We start from the raw sequence: 24,690 nt of genomic DNA on the forward strand, positions 1-24,690 counted from the left end.
CCGTCGGGAGGAAGGAGAGCAAATGCAGGCTTAGGAGATAGAGGATATGTGTTGGCACAAATTGCCTCACTATGTGGAAAGTGAGGGATTACATGCGTGATGAGTTGCGCACTGATATATGTTATATGTATGTATATATATATATATATATATATATATATATATATATATATATATATATATATATATATATATATAAATGAATTTGTTTGTCCACTATAGTGAAATTGATCCACTAGAGATCCGCATGACAGACCCAGACAAAGTTTTGCACACAGCCTCTATGTCACCCCAGAAAGGTTTATAACTCAAAATCAAACCCCTACCCCGTGACAGACATACAAACACAAACAAAAGAAATGAAATTTTCGTTTTTACGTCACCTTTTCCTTCAGTTTTCTGGGTTTATTCTCATTTTTCACCTGACGCTTCACCTTTTCTTCTGGCGCTGCCAGAAATATGATTAACCAACAACAATAAATGCCCTATAGAACATCAATTTTTTTCAGAGTTTACGTGAATTTTGATGATAACTTACGATGATAATTAATATAATTGTTTATTACGTCGATAAAATCTACATTGAAAACCTAAATCAATAATTTCTTTCCTTAGTAAGCGAAGCTGCTAAACACAACGCTTTTGGCCAGCAGAAACCACTGCCAAACTCTCTTTCTTCTCTCTCTCTCTCAAGGCATTAATCCAACACTTTCGAGTGAAATCTATTTCTGTCTGTGAGGTTTATTACTAAATTATTACCCAGAGAGAAGAACAATTGGAATGGCAACTACTGCACTTCGAGTAACTTGAAGTGCTCACAGCCTACACAACACATCAATTCATACCTTTTGCTGATGTAATCATACACAGTAAGGAATAGTATTCCCATCACTTAGGAAAATAAAATTATTGTTTGTGGTTATATATTAGAATGATGAATGATATATATTATTTTCTATCTTTTATCAACGAGTATTTATTCAAAACAATAAATAACCAGTGGCCTAACATTCCTCCAAGTAGGGAAAGATTTTGTTTGATTCATGATTACGTTATTGTACAAACTGACCTAGTTTATAGAAGCTGCACATGTAACTTTATACACAATTCTACGTTAAGGAATTTGATGAGTTGTAATTTATGTAATGTTAAAAACGTCCCTAAAACCAATACAAAAAATACGTATCATGAGTTGAAGTTAGCCGTATAGGAAAGTGTTTTGCCACTTTTTTCTTAATATGATGATTGGGTGGAAGGCTAACTCTTGCAGCAATTCACTTAACAACAGGAAAGAAGTAAAAAAGCATAACAGAGTATAGACTAAGTATTTCTTATTAAAAAAGACATCTATTCTCATACAGTATTAATGAATGAGTTTAAATAAGAACTGAGGGGTTGGTTCAGTCTTTTGTGAATTAGACAGTGCAGTATACTTTCATTATAGTAACACATATCATAATGACATCATTGGCATAGGCCTGTACCAAATTATCTGTATCACATGGAAATATTGTTTTAAATTTTTATTGAATGATTTTTACTTATAACAGCCTACAAATAGTGTTGAAGGGTCTAACAGTGAAATGAATAACATCTATACATAATTTATTCATATTCTGATCAGAGCGTTTTAGTTACTTCCCAGATGAAGTACAGCGGCAAACTGTCACTAAATGGATAATAAGTGAAGAGAGAGGGAGAGAGACAGTTTATAGCTTGTTATTCAGAGTTTCCCCGGCCAGCGCCTAGTTGGTCAGCTAGTGTGTGTATATATATATTATGTATATATATATATATATATATATATATATATATATATATATATATATATATATATATATATATATATATGTATGTATATATATATATATATATATATATATATATATATATATATATATATATATATATATATAAGCTTCATAATAGAGAAATGAAAAGGGGAAACAAATTTTTTGAATTTGTATACTCTACCTCTTTGAGGCAGAAACATTTTTTCTTGTCGCAATGTTAACTTTAGAATAAGAGAGAGAGAGGTTTATCATCTCTGTGCGTGTAAATCTCCCCCGGGACTAAACCCCGTTGAAATCTTCATTTCAGAAAAGCCATCAAGGCCACGCTCATCCTGTTCCCCTTGTTGGGGATCACAAACCTCCTCTTCGCCATAAACCCCGGGACAAAGGAAGGCTGGAAGGCGCCTACATGGTCACCAACGCCCTCCTGCAGACGTCTCAGGTAATGAGGTTCCCCGAGTTCTCGGGAGCCAATATTCTTTATTGGTTCGCCGTCTCGTTTGTTGGGGTCATTTCCCGAAGTCTGCAAGATCGCCATGGCAAGGGACTCTTCGTGCATCATGCCTGTATTATTATTATTATTATTATGATTATTCAGGAGATTTTATTATTATTATTGCGTAGATTTTTTATTATTATTATTCAGAAGACAAAAATACACAATGCTGATTTTTTGTACATTAGAATAACAAGAACAATTGTGTTGTATATTTCATTTATTATTGTTATTATTATTATTATTTATTATTATTATTATTATTATTATTATTATTATTATTATTATTATTATTATTATCCAGAGAGAGCATGCGTTCCTATGAAACAAGCCAAAGGGTCATGAACTTGCATAACAGAATGACACAGAATACAGTACTCATAAGAAAAAGAAACTGTAAAAAAGCCAACAGAAGAGAGAATAAAAATGACTGTCGTTAATATAAAAAGTTATCTGAATACACGAATTGAAAAACAAATACCAAATAAAACAGAATAAGCATTACCCAAAATACCCAAGAAAGAATACAGAAATAAATCTAAAAACAAATAAAAGCTAAACAAGCAAAGGAAACTGTGCATGGATTCACCCCAAGCAGAGGATATGAGATGATATTTTTCCCTTCCAGAAACGAATAAGATTGTTTTTGCACATTTCTTTGCCCTCTCGTCCTCGTCCCCAGCCTCATCTTCTTCTTCTTGTCGTTGTCAACAAATTCCCGGGAATAAGACAAAAACACATTCGAGTAATTTAATTTCCCCGAAAACGACGTCCTCCCTTCCACTGAGAGTTCTGTGAGAATCATGAATTCCTTTAAAAAAAAAAAAAATTTATTGTTTCACTGTTTTTCATATTGACTCGAGTTCATTTGAGGGAAGATTTAAAAGAGCTGGGAGAAAAATACTCTATAAGTTCAAGATTGGTTAATTGAACGATTCAGATAAGAACGATGCTACGTTGCAGAGGTCCTCAACGCCGGAAGCTTAAGACACAATTGACAGTGCAATAGTATCGCATCTATTATTAGTATATTAGTACTAACAAAATGTTTCGTGTTATATTTTGAATTAAATCATTAAGAATATAATAACACAAATTCCTATTAGACTATAACAGAATTTGAAATTTCTTTATTTTTTCTTTCAGGGCATCCTGGTCTCCGTCCTGTATTGCTTCTTGAACACCGAGGTGCAAAGCTACCTGCGGAAGAGATGGCGCCGCTATCGCCTGCAGCGTCTCGGTTTCTCGTCCAGACACTGCAGGAAGAATACTCGCAGCACCATCGTCCTCTCTCCCACTACTTTCAGCCTAACGAGGTCTCAGTGTGCGACGTCTCAGTCACTCTGCACAAGCCCGGCCGGGCCTCTCAACCAGTCAGTGTAATTACAAAAAGTGAATTGGAGAGGCGCTCCAAAGATGCTCAGCTAGTCAGTGTAGAGCGAAAATATGGATCGCATGGAACTTGCCAGAATACTCAGTCAGTCGTTAGTTAGTGTGGAGAGATAAAGGTATATATTATATACCTAAACCCTGCCAGGTATTCGTCCAGTTAGCGTGACTGGGTAAAATATGGGTTGAAAAGGCATTCCCAGGCCATTCAACCAGTCTCTATAAAAAGAGATAAAGAATTGTCTTTACGTCGCAGGACTATGGAGGAGATGATAACGAAACCCCACCGGGCCACTCAGCTAGTCAGTGTGAACGGGATAAGGACTGTAAAAGCCTTATCAGACACCAAAAAAAAAAAACTATATAAAGTGTGTGAAGAAAAAAAAAATTCATGAACTGCGCGCGCACATATCAGTGACCCATCAAGCCAGTCCGTAGAGTAAGCCTCGCCGATCCCTGGAGCCGGCCAGTGAAGAGGAAAATGTGGAAATCCTCTAAGACGATGAAGTAAAAGACACTGAAACAAAATTTGCAGAACAGGGAACCATTCGGCAGAAGATCTGATGACTTGGCGACGATGTTGATGTCGTTTGTTTTTCTTGTTACTCTACTGGAGCTGTCATTGTATTTGTGTATCAGATGGCGTATAAATTATGTATATACAAAAAAGCTAAATGGAAAAGATAACCGCACGGGTACCGAGGCCTTGGTTCTCTAAGAAAGTGAGGATTTGTGAAGTTGCTCATAATACGAGGTCGATACAAATAATGTAAAAATGATCAGGGAAAATTCTGAGAATTTATTTATTAAAAAAAATTATATATATATATATATATATATATATATATATATATATATATATATATATATATATATGTATATATATATATGTATGTATGTATGTATATATATAAATTTTATATATACAGTATATATGTGTGTATGCATGTATGAATGCATATATATATATATATATATATATATATATATATATATATATATATATATATATATATATATATATATGTTTGTATGTATGTATGTATATATAACTGTAAAAACTACGGCATATATTATTGTCTTCATGTCATCTCTGTACTTTCCTTTCCTTTTAATTTATCAACATCATTTACCTCATGTATAATTATAAGTGATATTTTGATCTCACGGAGTTGACATTTCTTCCTTATGCGATCCGCATGAGCTTTCGGACAGGTTTTCGTGAAAAATGAAACGCGTATGACCCTTAATGTCGACATTCCATTTCATAAAACGGAAAATTGCGCAGTTTCAAGCTGTCTGTGGTGATCGATGTTTCCCGTGATGTTTTAATAAAGAATCGTTGTCGGGTGCTGGTTTTATTTTGAGGTCTGCATGACGAAGAATTTATTTAACAGCTAGTGTGTTTTCTTTTTTTGAATAAAATCATACGTGATATTCACTCCAAGCTTGAATTTGTAATCATTTTTCGTGTATTTCTGTTATTTTTCACAATATTTTGTTGGAATGATAGAAAAGGAAAGTAAGACAAACTAATCGGTCTCACAGGTAACGGTTTAGGAGTATAATTTCTAGGTCGAGGTATAAAAACAGTCACTGTGAATGGGCTACGTGTGCTTAAATTCCTCTCTGTTAGAAGGTCAGAGTCCAAAGGTCCACACCAGGTCACCTCCTCCCTTTTGCATCTCACCACACCTTATACTCGTGATGGTAAAAGCTAGCCAACCTACGCCCAAAAACACATGAGACGAGGAACCCACGCTGACTTAAACTTTATCGAGCAACACATCCTTTCAAAACAACGTGAGTGTGGAATAATTTTCCACTTTGAAGTCTGCGTGAATCCTTTAAAGAGAATTTTGTTGATTCATGTTCTTCCATAATTTTGATTCTTTAATGTCCTGTTCGATCCCAGCATTTAATGTTATTATTATCCTGCTTGTTAGTCTTCATACAAATTTAATGGCATAATATTCCATCCGGATTCTTTACGGAGCTCCATAAGCGGTCTGAAGATACCGATAGAGAGGGAAAGAGAGAAGCATAATGTAGGCGAATGCTGTGAAGGAGAGACTGTTAGGGAGACAGAAAGCCTATTAAGCTCGTTAACCAATCCAAATGCCTTTGAACTTCCTCGGTGACAGAGCGTTAAGATCATATCGCTGAGAGAGAGAGAGAGAAGCATAAACAGTGACAAGTAATGGGAAACGCCACCAAGCCTAAGCCGGTCGGTATGAACTAAATACGTAGCTTTTCTATGAAAGTTATAGTGACTGCTACGTAATTATGTTTGTTTAGAATGGAAGGACAAATTGTGTTCCTGAATTCTGTTTATAAGTTCAATGTATAGACCCCCTCCGAATGATTAAATATCAAGAAATTCTACAGACATTAATGTTATTATTATCAGACATCATTAATTTATTATATTATCTTAGTATTCATTGTAATTACCACTGCAACTATTTGCTTATGGATGTCATCCTCGCCAAAGGACTCATCAGGTTGGAATTACCAGGTTGTATCTATCGAGAAATGTATACAGGGATTGCTCCGCAACAACTCCCTTAATGATCTACGGCGCATCACTATACTGTGACCGGAAATGATAAGTAAAAAGGCACAATAATGTATGTGAGCGACTGTATTTTTCAACTTAATTATTCTCCATTGTCATTTTATTCACAAGAAACATTCTTATACGCGTCTTTCATGAAAGATCTCAAGACGTCCGGGAAAGAGTGGTAGTTGAGAAGGAGAAAGACCAATAAACTGATTTGTTGTATGGAAGTTATGCTGTAAAGCCCAGCACTGAGGCAGTTTCAGCCATTCAGTGCTCAGGACAGTGAAAAGAGGGGGTCGGGGCTGCGGGACGGCAAGATGGAAGAAGGGAAGCGGGAATGGAGGTGAAAGAAGGTTTTAAAGTGGGTGCAGTTAGTGGCTGAAGGAACTCTGCAAACTACCTTTATTAATGCCTACGGTGCACTACATGAGGTGTACTGACGGCACTACACTTTTACCGGGAAAGACCAATAAATGGAAAGCTCACCAATAGCTCATTGCTTCATCAACAGCTCATCTACTCCGCTCTGTCCTAGAGTCTTCCAGCCAAACATGAATAAAAATACCAGCATTTACTGGGCAACGCCTCCTGGAATTTAAACTTCTTGCCAACCTGAGACGTCCATTTTATTTTAGTGAGTATAAACCCAGAAAGCGTTGGGGGCTAAGGGTGTTTCGAAGTCGGGGGAGGTGTGTGGTTAAATCCCTGTTAGTAGAGTAACTGCACACTCAGTGTGATCTTACTTCGCTGATTGCAGGTGGCACAAAACGGATTGGAGTTGCAGAGGTGGCAATTCGTTACAATGAGACCCAAATTGAGTGCGCGAATGATAGAGATAATACTTAGAGAAGGGCTTAACTATATCTCTCGAAACAACAGTTTATGAGAGACAAATGGCCAGCACGTCTACACTTCTTGGCATCCCGACTGAGGAAAGAATGAAGAGGGGCAGCTACTGATATGGCCTTTCATGGTGAGCGACCAAAAAGGGAGGAACCGAAATAGAAGCATCTGCCATTATATTCTACAACAATCTAGATCCACGAAAGATTGTAAATAGTGAAAAAGAAATGTTACCCAACTTCAGTGACAGAGAGATCACGAGTGATAGCAAATATGTTTATGCTCACAATTCACTGGGGGCCATCCATTCAAATACATAACAAGGTAAACACTTTCGTTTCGTTGATCACTGACCGGCGTTATAGCGAGCTTGTCACTGTCATCCCCATGGTGTATCCATTGATTTAAACTTGTAACAGTTCACCATATCTGCAAGTCTTTGAAAGCTCCTGAATTTTGCAAGTTAACGACACAACAATGAGATGGTAAGGTAAGTCTTTTGTAGTTGTGGTTAAAAATTTTCAATTACTTTTAAACGACTTTTTTTTTTTTTTTTTTTTTTTTTTTTGTAACGGGAAACCTGACATGTAGTCATTTATAAGTAAACAAGACAGTGTTGTCCTGAAATCATGAAAATATAGCTTCTAAGTAAGCAGCTGATAACTACCACGACGGCCAATAAGGTGTGGCTTTTAGCAGCAAAATGACCAGTCTGACGAAGATGTTTTTGTCGTTGTCAGATTAAGCTACCCACGTACTAATACGGACCCTTTCCCGTTAGCCAAGAAATCAAGACTGGAGAAGGAAACCATAAAAGAAACTGCCCCAGGGTTTAATCACGAAAAGAAACTTTCTCGTAGTTTTCCTCACTTGTTTCTTCTTTTCTCATCAGTGACATCAAAGGAATTATTGGCCGGTGATTCGGATCATCAAAAGAATCCTCTGCATAGGCAATGGCGACTTTATTTCCGATGCGCTGGTTAAAGGATTTTTTCAGATCATCTCATATGAAACTCCTGAATGAATGTATCAGATGATAACCAATAGAATTTGTATTTGATGACGCCAAGTTCGGCAGCGATTCTTTATGGAATTATGGAAGTTTCCGAAGACCGCAGGCATCTGCCAAAGCCAAGCAACTCGACTATACCTCCATACAAATTGGTCTCTTCTCAAAAGTTACATTTCTGCCACTCCCAGAATCTAGTTACTTTTATGTCGTAAAAACCCTCCAATTGCTGCTACATAACCTTGGAAAGAAATAGACAACCAAATATTCGACGTCAGTGGCCTTGGCGATTGCAAATCCCGTGTTATGCTTACGATCAGTTGATCGTTATTGATTCTGACTCGCCTGTGCTTGAATTGAGAGAGGACGAACGAATAGAACGAGTCTGTTTGTCGATTTTGGCAACTCTCTTATCAAATTACTATTATTGTTCAAAATGTAAACAAACTCTGAAGAACCCAAAAGACCTCTCACTTTGAAATACTTCCATTGAATGAAATAGTTAGTGAAAACAGAACGAGAAAAATAATAAGTAGCGAATGAATGACGATGATTCAACAGACATACATATTCGTGTATACCTTAGTAAACGACAAATAATTCAGATAACTACAGCCCTTACTGCATACGGATAGATAGGGACCATAGAAAAGAAACGAAATATATGACAACATAAGAAATGAAAGAGTAGAACACCCAGTCTCTCTCTCTCTCTCTCTCTCTCTCTCTCTCTCTCTCTCTCTCTCTCTCTCTCAGACACCTCTAGTATTTGCTAGACAAGGTATAGTTGTTACAATGAGTTAGATAGCTGATCATAGAATTGATAAAACATGCACACATACAGGCTATATATATATACTGTATATACATACATATATATATATATATATATATATATATATATATATATATATATATATATATATATATATATATGAAGATAAAAGGCCCATAAAACACTATTTGAACATTTGCAACCATATATTTTTCAGGCACTTCCTTCTGTGCCCCAGTGAACAGGGGCACAGAAGGAAGTGCCTGAAATATATGGTTGCAACGTTCAAATAGTGTTTTATGGGCCTTTTATCTTCATATTACACTGTAGTATTACAGTAAAAGATTCATTATATATATATATATATATATATATATATATATATATATATATATATATATATATATACACACATATACTATATATATAATCACAAATATATACCCGTTAATATCGAATTCACTTTACCTTGAGAATAACTTACACACTGAGGGCATTTTCCCTAGCCAGGATTCTAGCTTATACCTTATGGTTGATACAGGAATGACAGTGACATATCCATTCTCCCATCAAGAGAGATAGCTGAATAAATAAGCCATGTTATTTCTTAAGTCATGACCGCATCCCGACCATTGCAAGATATTCCTAGGTAGAGTGAAATCTATATTTGGATGTAAATATTTTTGGTTAAATATGAGAATTGGTTCCATGTAGCTCAAGTTAGTGCAGAAAATGAGTGATACCCAGTGCCGGTGAACGTAGATAAATATTACTGTGGTATTCTTGAGCAATGCATAATGAAATATGACGGTGAAATAGCTTGAGAGACAGTGGACTGAATGAAGTGAAACAAGGCGATCACTGGAATAGAAAGAAAAATTATAATAAAAAATTGATTAGCAGATAAGAAGATATTTAAACTTTTAGGCAAAAATGGAAAAGGAACATGAAACGTCAGTTTTCATTCAGTCCTCCCTAAATAGGAAAGACAGTCTATAAGAGGTGCATACTTTTTTTTTTTTTTAATTTAATATGATTATAATGTAAACCCTTTACACATATCTATTTTGTGCGTCGATACCTTCTTTTAAATGACAGCTAATTACATCAGTCAAAACACGACTTGTCTAATATGGGGTTATACTTAATGAGTGGTCCCTAATCATGTCAGTAACTTTGGATGAAGTGATAGAGAGATGGGGGGGGTGAATTCCGCAACCACAGTTTTGTATATTCTGTACGTAGGTGTGCGTTGATTAAGTCGGCAAATTTGTTAGCAAGATCCTTTTTGCAGTGGTGGGTGTCATTTTTCCGAGGGACGTTGCCCAGATTTCCCTCGGTGACTCCAGTTCCATAACGAAAACGAAGAGAACATGATACAAGTAAGAAGAGGCGAAGGAAAGAGAGAGTGAGAAAAAAAATATTTGTTTTGCAGAGTAACTCATAAATGTTCATTTTCGAAAGCACTGAGGTTACCGTCTAGAGACAGCCTTAATTTTTGTGTAAATACTTTCTTCATAATTATCTTACGACTTAAGAATATGACAGTTTATTTTGGAAACAAGTCAAACGCTCTTACATCATAATAAGACTTTTACATTATTTTCTCACCGCACAACTTCTAACTTTTAACTCACGACCCGTTCTTCAAATCTTTATCCAATTCGAACATTTTCGTTTGTATTTTGATAATAATGAGTAGCAAGCTTCCCATTTTGTTGCCTTTGTATCAAAGGATAGGAACTTTCATGCCTAGCTCCACCAAGTAGTGAACATTTCATCAGCCAGGCGACAGGGATCAAGGAAAGTGTGGGTGGAGCGAGTCCCTGTTGTGGTTATTAACAGGAATAAGGTGATAACTATTATAATAATGTTCGAAGAAATGAGGAGAGTGGAGGAAGGAGGAGAAGAAGGCTGGATACGTCACGCTGTGAGTCAGAGACCTTGTAGATGTACGGATGTTGCTATGTGCCATATCTGTTCTCTCTAATTGAAAAGTTATAGCCGTTACTGTGATTTACCATAGATTTTCATTATATTTTGGTGTTCTTTCTCTATAAACATATCAGTAATGTGAAGCATAGCTGCTTATGCTTGACTGTTCCCTCACAACAGTGAAATGAATCACACCTGTATCGTACAGGTTACAGAAATGGTGCTTATCAAAAGTAGAAAACGTTTCCGATTGATATCTGGCAATCATGTGTAAAACATTTTATGTGGTACTTTCATGAAAGGACTTCCTTTGCACTGCTCATCACCCTAGTGTCATAGATGTAGATGTTTTTGACAGACCGTTCGTGAATAAATAGCACCGTCACGATCAAGGATAAGAAACTGCCAAAGCACTTGCTCTTGGTATTCTATTCTTATCAGTTAATGTTCACATAAACATTAATGTTTGAAACATAAAGGTGACTAAAATCTGTGGACAATAAGCAGCGTACTGTTGTCGTTCAATTTCCGGCCATTAAAATAGTTTCCCTTAAAACTTGCGTGCAGCTGACTTTTGTTGGTTTGTTTACTTCCTGTCACAAGTGTGTGTTCAAGTGCCTTACATTGGAAAAGAAAACGAATTTTGTGACAACGTTCGTGCTAAAGTTTTTTTTTTCCTGCTGAAATTAACTAACAAAAATTATAAATTACCCAATATTGTTCTGTTTCTAACCAAATATTTCGTATAATAGATGATCTTGAAAACAAGAGTTCAAATAGTCTTATCTGAAGAAATGACGTCATCAAGATAATTACTGCAAATAGTACCAGAATACGTACACGAGCATTTGCACAAGTTTATACTGTGCATCCATAAACCAATATGAACATAAACCTCCGTTTATGGAAACAAAAAAGAGGTTGCATTTCTCACAAATGATGCTGAAGCACAAATATGTGATGCAATCAAACATGTCTCTGGCTTAGTACTTGTTACTGAATAGGCTCAGTTGAACGCGACCACTGTTTCTCAGTTCTCATATGAGAGACTGACGGGAGACTGACTGCCTTGCACCTTGAATTTTTTGTTGGGCGAATAGTTAATCTATGTAGTCATCCAAACGTCACGTCCGAAAGTTGGTGGTATTCTTCATTGTTTGATTGTATGTGAGTATCAGTACGAGTTTGTTATTAACAATTCTCAACTCAAGAGCTTTAACAACACTCGAGTTTTTTGCCCTTGAATTGCTGTGGATAGTAGTGAAGTCCTTCGTAGGGTTTTCTAAGGGTTATTATGCGAGCTACTGGTGTGTGTTAGGCCGTCTGTAAAATTAGGCATACGATTAGCCCCCCCTTGAATAAGTCAAAGTATGCTAGACTAACAATACGTAGAGAATCCGTGCTTCCGTTTGTAGGCTAAGCTTAGCCAGCTTAGCCTACAGGTGCTTAGCGTAGCCTAGCCTAAACAAGGCCAAGTCGTTCTGCCCTTAGGATAAGATAGCCAAGTCTTAGGCCTTTTGGTAATGGAAGTTAAGCAGTTAAGCTAGGCTAACTGAGCTTGTCAGATTAGGCTAGAGGCTGAGATCTGAGGTGGGCTGACTTAGGGTAACGTAAGCCCATCCAAGGTGAGCGTAAGGTAGGCCTATGACAAACTTGTTTATGCTGCTAGTTTACTAAACATTTGGAGGGAGCATGTGCGTCTAACAACAATGGGGAACTACTTTGGGAAAGTGTGGTTTTTAGAATTTAAAAAAAATATGAGCATGTAGTTTATTTCTCAAATACCAATGGTGAATTACGCTCAAAGCACTGAAGCAGTGGGACAATCGCCGCGGTAATTCTAAGCTGTAGTTCTGCGGAGAGCTAGACTATGGCAATTGACATTTTCCTTTGTTATTTTACTTGCTTTACAAGAATTTAAAGTAATATTTTTCTGGCCAGCTGTAACTAAACTGTAACTGACCTTTAAAGACTACACGACAGGGTAGATCTAGGTAATTCTAAGTATTAGCTCTGCGCCTGTTTTTACCTGGAAACTGGTTTTTTCTACACTTTTAGGGCTTTGATACTGGCGGTGCATTTGTTTGTTGTCGGCCAAATTGAATGTCCCTTCACCATGTTTTTTAATACTGGTCCGGGGGAGCCAGTACCCATACGTTAACAAGTTATTGCACTTGCCGGATGGGATATGAACCGTTCCAAACAGATGTACCCGTGCTCTGTCTTGTGAAGATCGCATATGGAAACCCCTTGTTGGATGGACTTCAGCAGTTAATTACAGGTTAATTACATTCGTGCGACAAAAATTGAAGGTAAATTCATAATTAGCAACCAAAAAACTGTAGAAAAAGTTAAGTTAGAAGGAAATCGCCGCCGCGGAGCTGCTACTTAGATCTACCTAGATCTAAGCCAGCATTCCACAGCGAGCCCCCCACCCGCCTCCATAGCTAATACGGCAAAAATGTAACCAGTAAGCACCCCCTAGGGTACGTTAGGTTGGTATTTTTAGGGGTGTTTACTGGTTACAAATTTGCTGTATTAGCTATGGAGGGGGGTGGGAGGCTCGCTGCAGAATGGTGACTTAGATCTACCCCGTCTGTAGTGTAGGCTAGTCTTCAAAGGTCAGTTACAGTTTAGTTACAGCCAGCTGACAAAACATTACTTTAAATTCTTGTAAAGCAAGTAAAATAACATAGGAAAACGTCAATTGCCATAGTCTAGCTCACCATGGAACAAGGAAAACGTCAATTGCCATAGTCCAGCTCACCATGGAACTATGGCTTAGAATTACCATCGCAGTTCCTCATCTTGTAAAGGACAAAGAATTAAACCTAAGCTTTCCCCAAAAAAGTGGTGCAACAATATCAACTCAGAGAATACATCAGCTTAACATAGTCTGCATATTAGTTTAGCTCATATTTTCATGTGGTGTCTAGCCTACATTAACCAGCAGGCTGCAACAGATCCAGTCACCACCATTGCATACTGGCTTGCTGTAATAAACCATCATTGCCAAAAAGAGCTGTTTCATGATAGTGTCAAGTTTTGGAAGTATTTTTCAGTTCATCAAGGCTTGTTGCTTCTGGTGATGATTGCTTAGCTAATATCTTGGACACGAAAAGTAAACCTGCCTAAGCTGGCACCATAGGTTCAGTAATCAAGTAGAGTAGTGTAATAGTAATTACTATAGTCAGCAGAGTTTGAAGGAGCTACTCTCATTGTAAAATTTCATGCATATCCCACAACTAGTTCAGGTATTGTAGATAGAAATATGCACTCATGGGGATTATTGTTGTCAGAGGTTATGTGCCTGTAGACTACTCATTTTCAGTTGTGGTTACACGAGGCAGGTACAGTAATTATGGAAGATATGGTTTTACAGTGGTATACTAGTATTTTGACAAGAAGTTTAATCAGTACAATAATTACACAGCACATATAGCCTACTGATGCAGTATCAAGTTTGAAGATTATCATTAAAAGAAAATAGAGATTTAATCTTCCTTCTCAGTGCTAAATTTGTACTAATGCAAAACTTTTTGTTTCAAAACTGTTAGGAGTTCAAGAACAATTTTAGCAATGTGCAGCATATTTTTTAAGGCGTGTAATCCTTTCTCATACCAGTGTTTCCATCTCCCATTTCATTAGATGGAGATGTTGGCAGTACCAGTATAGAGTAAGTCACCTTGTACACTGTAAGTTAAATATTAAGACTGTATTTAGTGACCAGTAGACTTACAGGCTACTAACATCAGTTTCTTTTATGCAGGCCGAGTGAAGCATAAAGTACTAGTTGTTACCACTTTGTCACTTAGCATTGGACTTGATAAGGGTTTACTGCTAAATTTGAGCTTATTCTACTAGATCAGTAGGTCTTGTTTAGTTAGCTTATCTAGGGTAGTGTACTGTGATATAATTAAATAACTTTTAGTCATGGTTATATACTAATGGATACTTACTGCCTCCTATTGCTGCTGTTGGTGCTACTCATTAGTATGAATTATTAACATTAGCTGCTAAGGGCTTTGCTCGCAAGTGTGAATGTTATGGTAACTTTGGTCATTATACCCACTTAATGTACGTTTGTCATTATTAACAGCTTAATTGGGTTTCATAGCTTTTGACATCTCTTTCAGGAAGTGGATTTGAACGGATGTTTTTCTAAATGGTTTCATAAATTTAGTGGTGCGTAACAAGAGTTTGTGATATCAGAGTACAGTATTGGTAAATGAAGTGTATTTTGTAGCATGGATAACATCAATATAGTTATAGAGAGCTTTAAAGTTTTACTAACAACAGAACTGAACTCAGCAAAAAAATTATACAAGATTCATAAAGTGCATGATTCATGAGTGTTCCCTTTTCAGAGACGTGCAAAATGACCTCTAAGAAATCCTCGGATGCAAGTAAACGAGAGGTACTAACATTAAGTTGCAGTTAGTGCATGTGCTTAGCTTGTAGTTGGCTTTAGCATTAAGGTAACTGAGCAGTCTATCAGTTTCTGTAAGCCAAGAATTACCTTCATAGATGTTTAGGGTTTGGACTGAGACGCACTCATTCTTGGGAAGTGCATGCTGTTATTGTAATCTAGTTGAAACAGGAATTAATAACAGTAGCCAAATCATGCAACAGATTCTTGGCATTCTGTTATGGAAACGGTTGCAAGCGCTACTTTCTTCTTTCTTGATTTTGCTTATGAATAAATACTGTACTCAGTGAAATGAGTCAGAGTGAAAATTTAGATAGCAACAAACATTGCCTAAATCATAGACATTGTAAGTTTATAAAGAGTAAACATTGGTGAATATGCATTTACCATATTGTATCTCTTTTGAATATAGAGTTAGAGGAGAACAAGTGGACTTGGTTGTCGTTGAAGCATGTGGAATTTATACCTTATTCCATATCTTGCAAGTTTAGCAGTCTAAGTATAGTAGAATAAGGGCTTTATGGACAGCAATGTCTAAGTGAATATGGATTAAATTTATAGAAATTGTGCTGCTTATCTGTGGAAGAAGCCAGTAAACTCATTTTCAGAATGCAGAAAAGTAGAGATATCTTAAAAAAGAAAGAAAGAGACGTGCTAAGAAAGTTATATTGAAATATGAAAAGGAATTTTTGTTGTATATTTAAAAAATAATTTTGTTAATGAGATCACATGTTATCTCCCTCCCAATTTGTTTGTTTTTATTCCTTTGTAATCCTGCCTATTACTAGAAGGGATTATATGACATCCTGTTGGGCTAAACATCACTCTTTTCCAATATCTGTCTCCCTTTTATCTCCTTACCTCTTATTAGTTTGGACTGGGCATGATAAGGGCACTTGGCAGCTTTTTTCCTTTTACCGCTTTGTAAGTGTTCCTAAACATATACTGGTAGTTTGTGATTAAAGTTTAGAAATTTTATGCAAGGACAAGGCAGATGTTTCAGACTAATTGCGAGGAAAAGGATATAGGTTATGTCAAGACATTAAGAAGAAGGATTATTATAGTGCAAAACAGGGAAACTAGTTTTGCATTGCAATTATCACCATCATGTTTTTTTGTCAATTGTTCCATTCTTTGATAGAATCCACACTTTGCCCAAATGATAAAGTCAAGTTGTGTTTCAACTTCATCATTCTTCAATGTTATCAGCTCCTCTTGGCTTCTTAAACATTTTGTCAGCCAACTGCAATCCTTGGCTTTGGCAAAATTTTAATACTGCTACTCCCTATTGATTCTTGCCTCGTAGGCTGTATGTACCCATAATGTCCTCAAAGTCAGCTCTGTCCATTCCTTGTGTTCATTTAGGTCTCTTCTAATTATTGTAGTATCTTATCTGACAGCAGTATTTCTGTCACTGCATCTATTAGCCTTCCAAAAATTCTTGCTTTTCTTCCTCTAAGTCTTCCTGATTGTGATTTGTAAACTGAAAAGACACTCATTACTGTCATTCTTCTTTATTCTTTCATTTGTTTGCTTTAATTCTGTCACATGTTCAGCCATTTCATCTTGGACCAGTATGCCAGCTCTCTATGTCTGGTGTCAGTGCCATTCCACCAGAATCTATATTTCTCAGCATCACTACCAATGGATTTTGTGCCATCTTCTTTATGCTTTACTTCCTGATTGCAAGATATGTCCACATTCCATCTTACCAGAATTTCCACTACTTCCCTGCTTTTTTTTTTTACAGTGTTCCCATGATTATTGTGATGTTTTAGTTTGCTTTGTTTTTATCTTCCAGGGAGATTCTTCACATCCCCCGACTACTTAGATTGTTTTTTAAAGACGATAAAATCACCTAAAGAAACAACAGCAGAATTGGATATATTGCTTCAAACTTTACTCATAAGAAGCAGGACAAACTTTAATACTGAATCCATTCATACATAAACATTTCAAAATTCAGATGCAAAGTCAGGGTAAACTAGGAAGCTGCATGATGTGAAGATACATGTTGAAACAATTACAAACCATAACTTAGTAGATCTTGTTATAGTATTTCCTAGGGCAGACAATTCTTATTTTCTTTAAGTAGATAACTTTGGCAGTTTCATGAAGGTGAGGACTATCTTATCTGCATATTATCAGGTAGGTTTTAATCCCAAGTGATATTATCTTTACAAGGCCATTCCTAGTTAGTTGCCTTTTTCCATACAAATTCTGTTTTTCATATTGCAATTGACTGGAGTGTGATTTGTTCCTGTAATGCCCTTGTTTTTCCTTTTGTATATTTTTCTTTGACAGCCAGATGCCACAGTCTTGGTGCAGCCATTATGTCAATGCACGTAATTCGTTGTTTTTTCCCCTCTTATAACTGTAGTACCATCATCATAAAACTCATTTTCTCTTCATCAGTACAATGTATTTAGGGAAGAGGAGGGCATGTTAAGGTAGAAGGACCAGCCGTAGAAGAGCTAAAACATTTATTTTATCTTGGGGTCCCACTGGTCTGTGAAGCAAGTATTTAGAGGATACTAGGTAAAATTATAAAACATCCCAGATGAAGTGGAAAGATTAGATATTTCTTGACCTCTGGTAAATAGAATCCCACTAGTAAAAAGTAAAAATTTATGATGCATCTATGCAGTTGAGACAAAGAGAGTGGAGAGTTTGAAAAGGTTTGACCACAGAATGCTAAATTTTTTTTGCTTATTAGAGTGAAAGATCAAAATTATATAGATTAAGAACATTTAGCCTGAGTAGGAATAGCCATAAAAGTAACATGATGAAGACTAGTAGAAAGGTTCAGAAAATCACTTAGATGTAAATTGAGACCAAATGGGAATGTCAGCCCTTTAAAGTGCCTAACCCCTTAAAGGGAAAATGTAGTCTAACATGTAAATTGAGATCAAATGGGAACTAAAGCACTCTAAAGTGCCCAACCCCTTAAAGGGAAAATATAGTCTGGCATATGCTAAAAATGTTGATAAGATGATGATTAGTGCTTTTATGTCATATTTTGAATTGTGCTGTGTCTTTGTCAAGATTTGTGGGCAGAACAAAGAACCTGCTTTAGTGATATTCTCTTGTTGACATTGATACTCATCAAGTGTGTTGAAGTTGTAGAGGTAAGACTATATAGCAGAACTGTATATTAACTGTACTCAATTTCTTCTTGATACATGGCCAAGTGATTGAAATGTGAGTGCAGGTAGACCTATAATAGGTGGTCAGATTGAAAGGAGGTTATGTTTGGGTATGAGGATTAAGATTCCTTTATTCATAAGACAACTTGAATTTGAATCCCTTGCTACCCATCTTATTTTCCTCCTCTCCTTCTCCTACTCAGTCCTTCCATGTTGTTGGACCAGTCTCATCTTAATAAGATACAAACATGATATATTCAGGTCTTATGTATTATACCTAGTAAGAGGCTAAAGAGCTGTGTTCTTTTGCTGTTGCCATATACATTGCTGCTCTTCAGAATGACCTTTTAAAATTTGTCTTTTCTTTACCTCTCCCTCTATCTCCTCAGCTCATTGTGAAGACCACATGCTTCTTTGGGAAAGAAGCATGTGCAGCCAATAATTACCGTCACTCTCACCATGGTACAGTATGTTACAGACACAGGTACTTCGTCTCCACTGTATATGTTTTTTCTCTTGTTCTTCCTGCCACTGACAGCCCTCATCCGTAGAGGGGTATTGCTGTCAGTTCACCTTCCGTGGTGTACTGTAGGCATTACTTAAGGGTCTTTGCAGTGTTCCTCATTCCTTTTACCGTACCTCCATTCATATTTTTTTCTTCCATCTGACTTTCCACCCTCAAACAGTTGTTTCGTAGTGCAGCTGCGAGGTTTTCTTCCAGTTACATCTTTCAAACCTTCTTACTGTCAATTTTCTTTTCAGTGCTGAGTGACCTCCTAGGTCCCAGCACTTGGCCTTAGGCCTAAATTCCATATTCGGACAGCCTTCTACCATCCTTTCCTATGGAAAAATGTTTAGTGGAGAGCATCAGGTGAGATCAGTGCTCTTCACATGTTAACAGGATGTTTGTTTCTCAGCTCTCTTTTCATTGCTATGTCTATGCACTTGTGACCTTTGGTGCACTACATCTTCCACCAAGAACTATGTATTGTCTGCCCCTTTTAACTTTTAACAGTAAGAAAGTGAGATGGGAAAGATCCCCTGTATTTAATTTATAACAATTGTATTTTGGAGATGGATGGTTGCATGACCATCTAGTAAAGTACTGTACTCTTCTCATTATGGTCTCATTAGTCACCCAAGTAGATATTAAACAAGTCATATGAATGGAATTTTTTTTTTTTAAAGAAGCGTTTATATTCTCTAGAACATAAATCATTGTCTTACATGGTAGTTGCTCCTTATCCCCAATCCCACTTGATGGGTGGCATGTGTGCCAAAAACTCAGGTGATAACTGCTTAAATGTAAAATATTTTACCTTTTAAGTATGAGTGTAAAAGCATTTGTAAGCTATGGTATTGACTGAATTATATTTTCTGAGAAAAATTTTGACAAGTTACACAGAAAAATCAAATTTTCAGTATCCTATGAGCCTTTTTGTGACTAGCTCTCCTTGGCTAATGCACCATATCCATCTTGTGTGAGGATCTAAATGAAACCATTATGAGAACTCTCCTCTGTTAGGACACAGGAGAAAATTCCTTGGTAAAACCCTCTATTTAAGGACATGAGGAAAGGAATCACAGTGAAATTTATGTGCTACACCTTCAAAAAATATTTATATAATTTTTGTTATCCTTCATTGTGGAAAAACAGAAAAGCACGATAGAATGCTAGTGCCCAGGTGAAGTGGGTAAATATCCCAGTTCCTAGGCTGTCCATCAGGAAGGTTTTATAAAGCAGCTGTAGCTTGTCTAACAGGTTGAAAAATATTATTAGTATTTTTATATTTTCTAGAAATTTCAAGTTTACACGAGAATTGTATGATCTGAAATCATTCTGGTAATTGAATATTTGTCTATGTTTTATGGTAAGAAAAATATGGTGGAAAATGTTATTATATTGTATTAATTTTTAAAAAGTGTGCTATGAATTATTGTTATGATGCCAGTACACTGGAATCAGCCACTTATCTCTCTCTCCCAATCCTTTACTTCATCTTTATTGATCTCATGGCTTGGTTACTTTTGTCTTCAGAAAGTATAAATGTATCTTATTCATTTCTAAGTTGTCTCGCCAATATTTGTTATGAATTTTACTTTATATAACCCTTTGTATAGTCAGGGAGTAAATTATTGGTCATTTATGTGAGCTTAGCAAAAAATATTCAGTGCTAACTTCAGGATGTCTTACATGTTACAAGTTCCAGGAACCAGAATCTTGGTTGTACGTACTGTGCTGTTTAAGGTTAGGCGTTAATTTTGAATTTTATCCACATGAAATCTGAACTTAGACATACCAGCCTTTGAGTAGGCAAACTTTTTTGACATACCAGCCTTTGAGTAGGCAAACTTTTTTTTGTTCTTGTCACAGCTCGTGAATACTGCATCATAAATCTGTGGGCTTGTTATCCTTTTGTTCGCTCTAGAAAGACCTCTAAATTTACCTTTCCCTCAGTATTTTTTATTTCTAGTGAAACAAAAACATATGGAGATTGTGTAGGTACAATACTAATGATGTTTCCTGCCTGTGTATGGTATACAAGCCCATATTTTACACAAATCTGACCCCTTACCCTATAAATCATATTCAGTTGACATTTTTAGGCTGGCTGGCTTTTTTTGACACTGCCTCACCAGTTGTATCAGAAATTTGGAAGTACAATACTTATATACTTTACATGTGAAAGGGAGGTGGTCATGCTGTAAAATATATGTCCTTGTTTTGTTTTTAAAGTTTTAAAAATCTTGAATTTCGTTCTTGCTTTGAACTGCAATAATGTTCGGGCTTAAGAAATATACAGGATATGGTAATGGCACAACTAAAGAAGGTTTCATTTAGGATTTTCAAACAAATATTTTGAGTGTTTATTCTGGATATTTGAGCATATTGTTTCAGTTCTTACTCCTGCTGATTAATACCCTTGTAAATTTATCATAATGAGCTTGAAATGCTTGTTCGTTTCCCAGTATCTGAGCCTGAATGCTTTAAATGGCACTCAAGTGCTCAGCTTGCAAAACTTTTGTTTTTTGTTAATATTTTAGTTCTGTATTCTAACTGCTTTATTAAACCTGCATTTTCTTATTTCATTTATGGAGTGTTCCGTAGGGGAGTAGTGCCATCAGTGCATCTCATGCGGTGCACTGTAGGCATTACTTAAGGTTCTTTGCAGCGTCCCTTCGGCCCCTAGCTGTAACCCTTTTCGTTCCTATTACTGTAACTCCTTTCATATTCTCTTTCTTCCATCTTACTTTCCACCCTCTTCTAACAATTGTTTCATAGTGCAACTGTGAGGTTTTCCTCCTGATACACCTGTAAAACCTTTTACTGTCAATTTCCACTTCAGTGCTGAATGACATCATAGGTCCCAGTGCTTGGCCTTTGGTGTAAATTCCATATTAAATTCAATTCGTTTATGAAGTGTAACTTTAATGTACAAAATTTCTAGTACTGAGTTTTCTTACAGTAGGGAAATTAGAATCCTTAAATCTCAATATTGTAGGAGAGGTGTACATCCTGAAGTGATTAATTTGGCTGTATGGGTGTTCTGTTAAAGGTGGGTTTTCTATGAACTTTGCTTGTAATTGGTAAATAAACTATATAAAAGCAGTCTTTGATTTGGAAGCTTGCAGGTTCGCATCCAAACTTGATAGTCAGTTGGTTGTGACATTAAAGATATCTTTATTGAAGATTGTTCTCATTTTTCTTTTAGCTTTAAAGTTTCCTGTGTTACAGGTGAGTGTAACAGGAATGTCATTCCTTCGGGGATCTGCCAACTATGTATGGTGTACAACATCTGTCCTGGGGAAGGGGGCCACCGGAGCAGTTTTCCAGGGTGTCAACCGAGTAAGATTTAGAAGCTTTTTTTCCATATAATTTTATTTAATTTTAGTAATTTAGAGTTAATGGTAACATAGTTATAGATACCCTAAAAGATTATATCATGGTATTTTAAACTTTATATTATTAACACTTTGATACTCCAGTTATGTCAGCTGGTACTGTCCTATTACCATCCATCAGAAATCCTAGGACATAAAATAACATCAATATCCAAAATTTTTGGGCAAACTTCATGTCATGTTGACCCTTTGTTGGATTCGTTTTTAACATGTTATAATATAGTACAGGTATTCAGCTTCAAAGGGCACCAAAACCAGTTTTATATCTTGAAAAATACTTCAACAGCAAGCAGTATAAGAAAAGCATTTCTATGTTCGTAATTGATCACTGTCATTTGCCACAGAAATATTGGGACCCCTCCCTCCCATCTGAAAAAGCTCAATGTTAGTCACCCAAATATAGCATTTCAGGAAGTTTATAGTCTTTCTTATAGAAAGTACAATGCAAATTACTTTCACCGTATCATTTAGGATATTTTTACCTGTAATGGCCAATACTGTATGGTGTAGCTAAGGTCAAGTATTATTTTTGTTACTATTACCATGTTGTTAGATTTTCTTGTTTTGCCTCATTGCTATTATGTTAACAGCACACCGGTGAACCAGTTGCAGTTAAAACCTTCAACCAGTTGTCACATATGCGTCCACATGAAGTGCAGATGCGGGAATTTGAAGTTCTTAAAAAAGTGAATCATGAAAACATTGTTAAACTCCTTGCTATTGAAGAGGAGGTAAGTTTGTTTGTTTGAATTCTAAGAAGATTCTTTTGTTATTTATATCTGTTTCTTATAAAATATATTACAAAAGAAATGTTGCTACAGTACATTTTCAAGCTTTTCCCCATTTTAATGTGAATGGAATGAATTTTTTCTTGAATACAATGTATTTTCAGAATTTTTTTAATCTAAAGTACTCTTTTACTGTATTTTCTTATGCTTATGTGATACCTACCAGTGAAGTGTTGACCTAGCTACAAAGAAGAAAATTTGAAGTGGTGGTAGTTGGTGGTGAGCTAGGGTAAATGAAAATGAAAAGTGCCTAAATTTCCTCTTCAGGGTTCCAGCTTCAGGAAAGCAGTATTGCATTACAGTTTTAAATGTACTATAAGGAATATCTAATTCATTTATATTAAAAGGACAGTAAAGTAGACAAATGAATGGATTAGTGTGTCTTTATGTAGTCTGTGGCTTGTGAGCATAGGTGAATTATTCTAACCTACATATACAGTTCTGTGTTTTTGTAATATGTGCTATAAGAATTTGATATTAAAATTACAGCATATATATATAATCAATATTTGTCAGGTAACTAAAGTTGTCAGATTTGAAGAACAGATTTTATAGTAAAATTTATTCCTAACTAAAAAGGTTTAGAAAGCTAGTACAGTCTTATACTCCCATAGGTAATGCTTACATTTGGGGAAACAGACTTACAGGTGATGTCTGACAAAAATTCCTATCTAATTCTTAAAAATATCATTGTCATTTTGTACATGCATTTGATGTGTGTTTATTTATGGTGAGCACCTTTGGTGTGTTTTTGTTGGAAAAAATTTTTCACACATTACAAACTTAAACAAGATGTGATCACCGGATAGCATGACACAGTGTAATTAATACAGTATATGTGAGGCTAGTTTAATGTGTTCTTGTGTCCACATTCTCTCTCTTTCTCAAAATGCAATCTATATTGTTGAGGGATGTAAGTGTTATTGTAAAATGTGATTTGCTGTGTGTCTTTTTATGCATGTTCATTGGGTGTGTATGTTAAATGCAGTTTATGCAAAGAAAATGTAAACAAGTTCTATTAGACCAGGGGTTTTCACTAGGGAGGGGCTTGCTAAACATGCAAAGATTGGTAAACATGGCTATTTTTTAGGCAAGGCTACTCAAATTAGATTCTAATGTTTGCAAATTTCATTCTTCATTTCTCATTATCTATAAGTTTTCTTTGGTCAGGTTTAAAATGATTGAATAACCTTAACTAAGAACCTCTCATGTTGTAGGTAGAGATTCTGTGTAGAACAGATAAAAATTGTTGTAGAGATACTCACTACTTTTGCGAGTATGTATAGTCATAGGAGTATAGCCAACATAGCTTTGACAAAAAATCAGTCATGAATGTTAGTTGTGCACCATACTCTTGACTGTTCTATTTCTTAAATTACTGTACAAAAAACAGGACAATTATTATAAAATTCGTAGGTGTAAATAGCAAATTAACTTCAGTTTTCATTAAAAGTGTGTTGCTAGAGCCTTGAAAAAGGTACCTTTAAAATTTAATAGTATTAAGACTAATTTTTATATAAGTAACTTACCAAGTATTTACATAGTTATAGTTTCCACTTTAACGGCAGCTTTGATTCAAAATTTTGAGGGTAGCGCTTCAATATAGTTTGTGTAGGTGATC

At 35.9% G+C, this 24,690-nt stretch overlaps 2 protein-coding genes across 20 annotated transcripts in view; both read left to right on the forward strand.

Moving 5' to 3' along the window:
* LOC136839591 (uncharacterized) overlaps window positions 1-3,906 on the forward strand; it is a 261,759-nt gene extending 257,853 nt beyond the window's left edge. The window contains 3 exon segments of the mRNA XM_067105868.1: window positions 2,101-2,171; window positions 2,174-2,235; window positions 3,436-3,906. Coding sequence (XP_066961969.1) covers window positions 2,101-2,171; window positions 2,174-2,235; window positions 3,436-3,672 — 370 coding nt within the window. The 3' untranslated portion in view covers window positions 3,673-3,906.
* The window catches only part of IKKepsilon (I-kappaB kinase epsilon), a 54,532-nt gene continuing 33,439 nt past the window's right edge, over window positions 3,598-24,690 (forward strand). For 2 of the 19 annotated variants that reach the window (XM_067105850.1, XM_067105862.1), the window contains exons 1-5: window positions 6,556-6,875; window positions 6,999-7,574; window positions 14,452-14,479; window positions 22,115-22,225; window positions 22,872-23,012. In XM_067105850.1, the coding sequence (XP_066961951.1) occupies window positions 7,567-7,574; window positions 14,452-14,479; window positions 22,115-22,225; window positions 22,872-23,012 (288 nt within the window). In that variant the 5' untranslated portion in view covers window positions 6,556-6,875; window positions 6,999-7,566. Of the gene's footprint in view, window positions 3,663-6,555; window positions 6,876-6,998; window positions 7,575-10,670; window positions 10,821-11,555; window positions 11,971-14,451; window positions 14,499-14,939; window positions 15,028-15,170; window positions 15,221-17,329; window positions 17,381-22,114; window positions 22,226-22,871; window positions 23,013-24,690 lie in introns of those variants that run through there. The other 17 variants (XM_067105847.1, XM_067105860.1, XM_067105859.1 and 14 more) reach the window with 15 other exon arrangements.

This window comes from Macrobrachium rosenbergii, chromosome 6 (genome assembly GCF_040412425.1).
Source record: "Macrobrachium rosenbergii isolate ZJJX-2024 chromosome 6, ASM4041242v1, whole genome shotgun sequence".
Classification (NCBI taxonomy): domain Eukaryota; kingdom Metazoa; phylum Arthropoda; class Malacostraca; order Decapoda; family Palaemonidae; genus Macrobrachium; species Macrobrachium rosenbergii.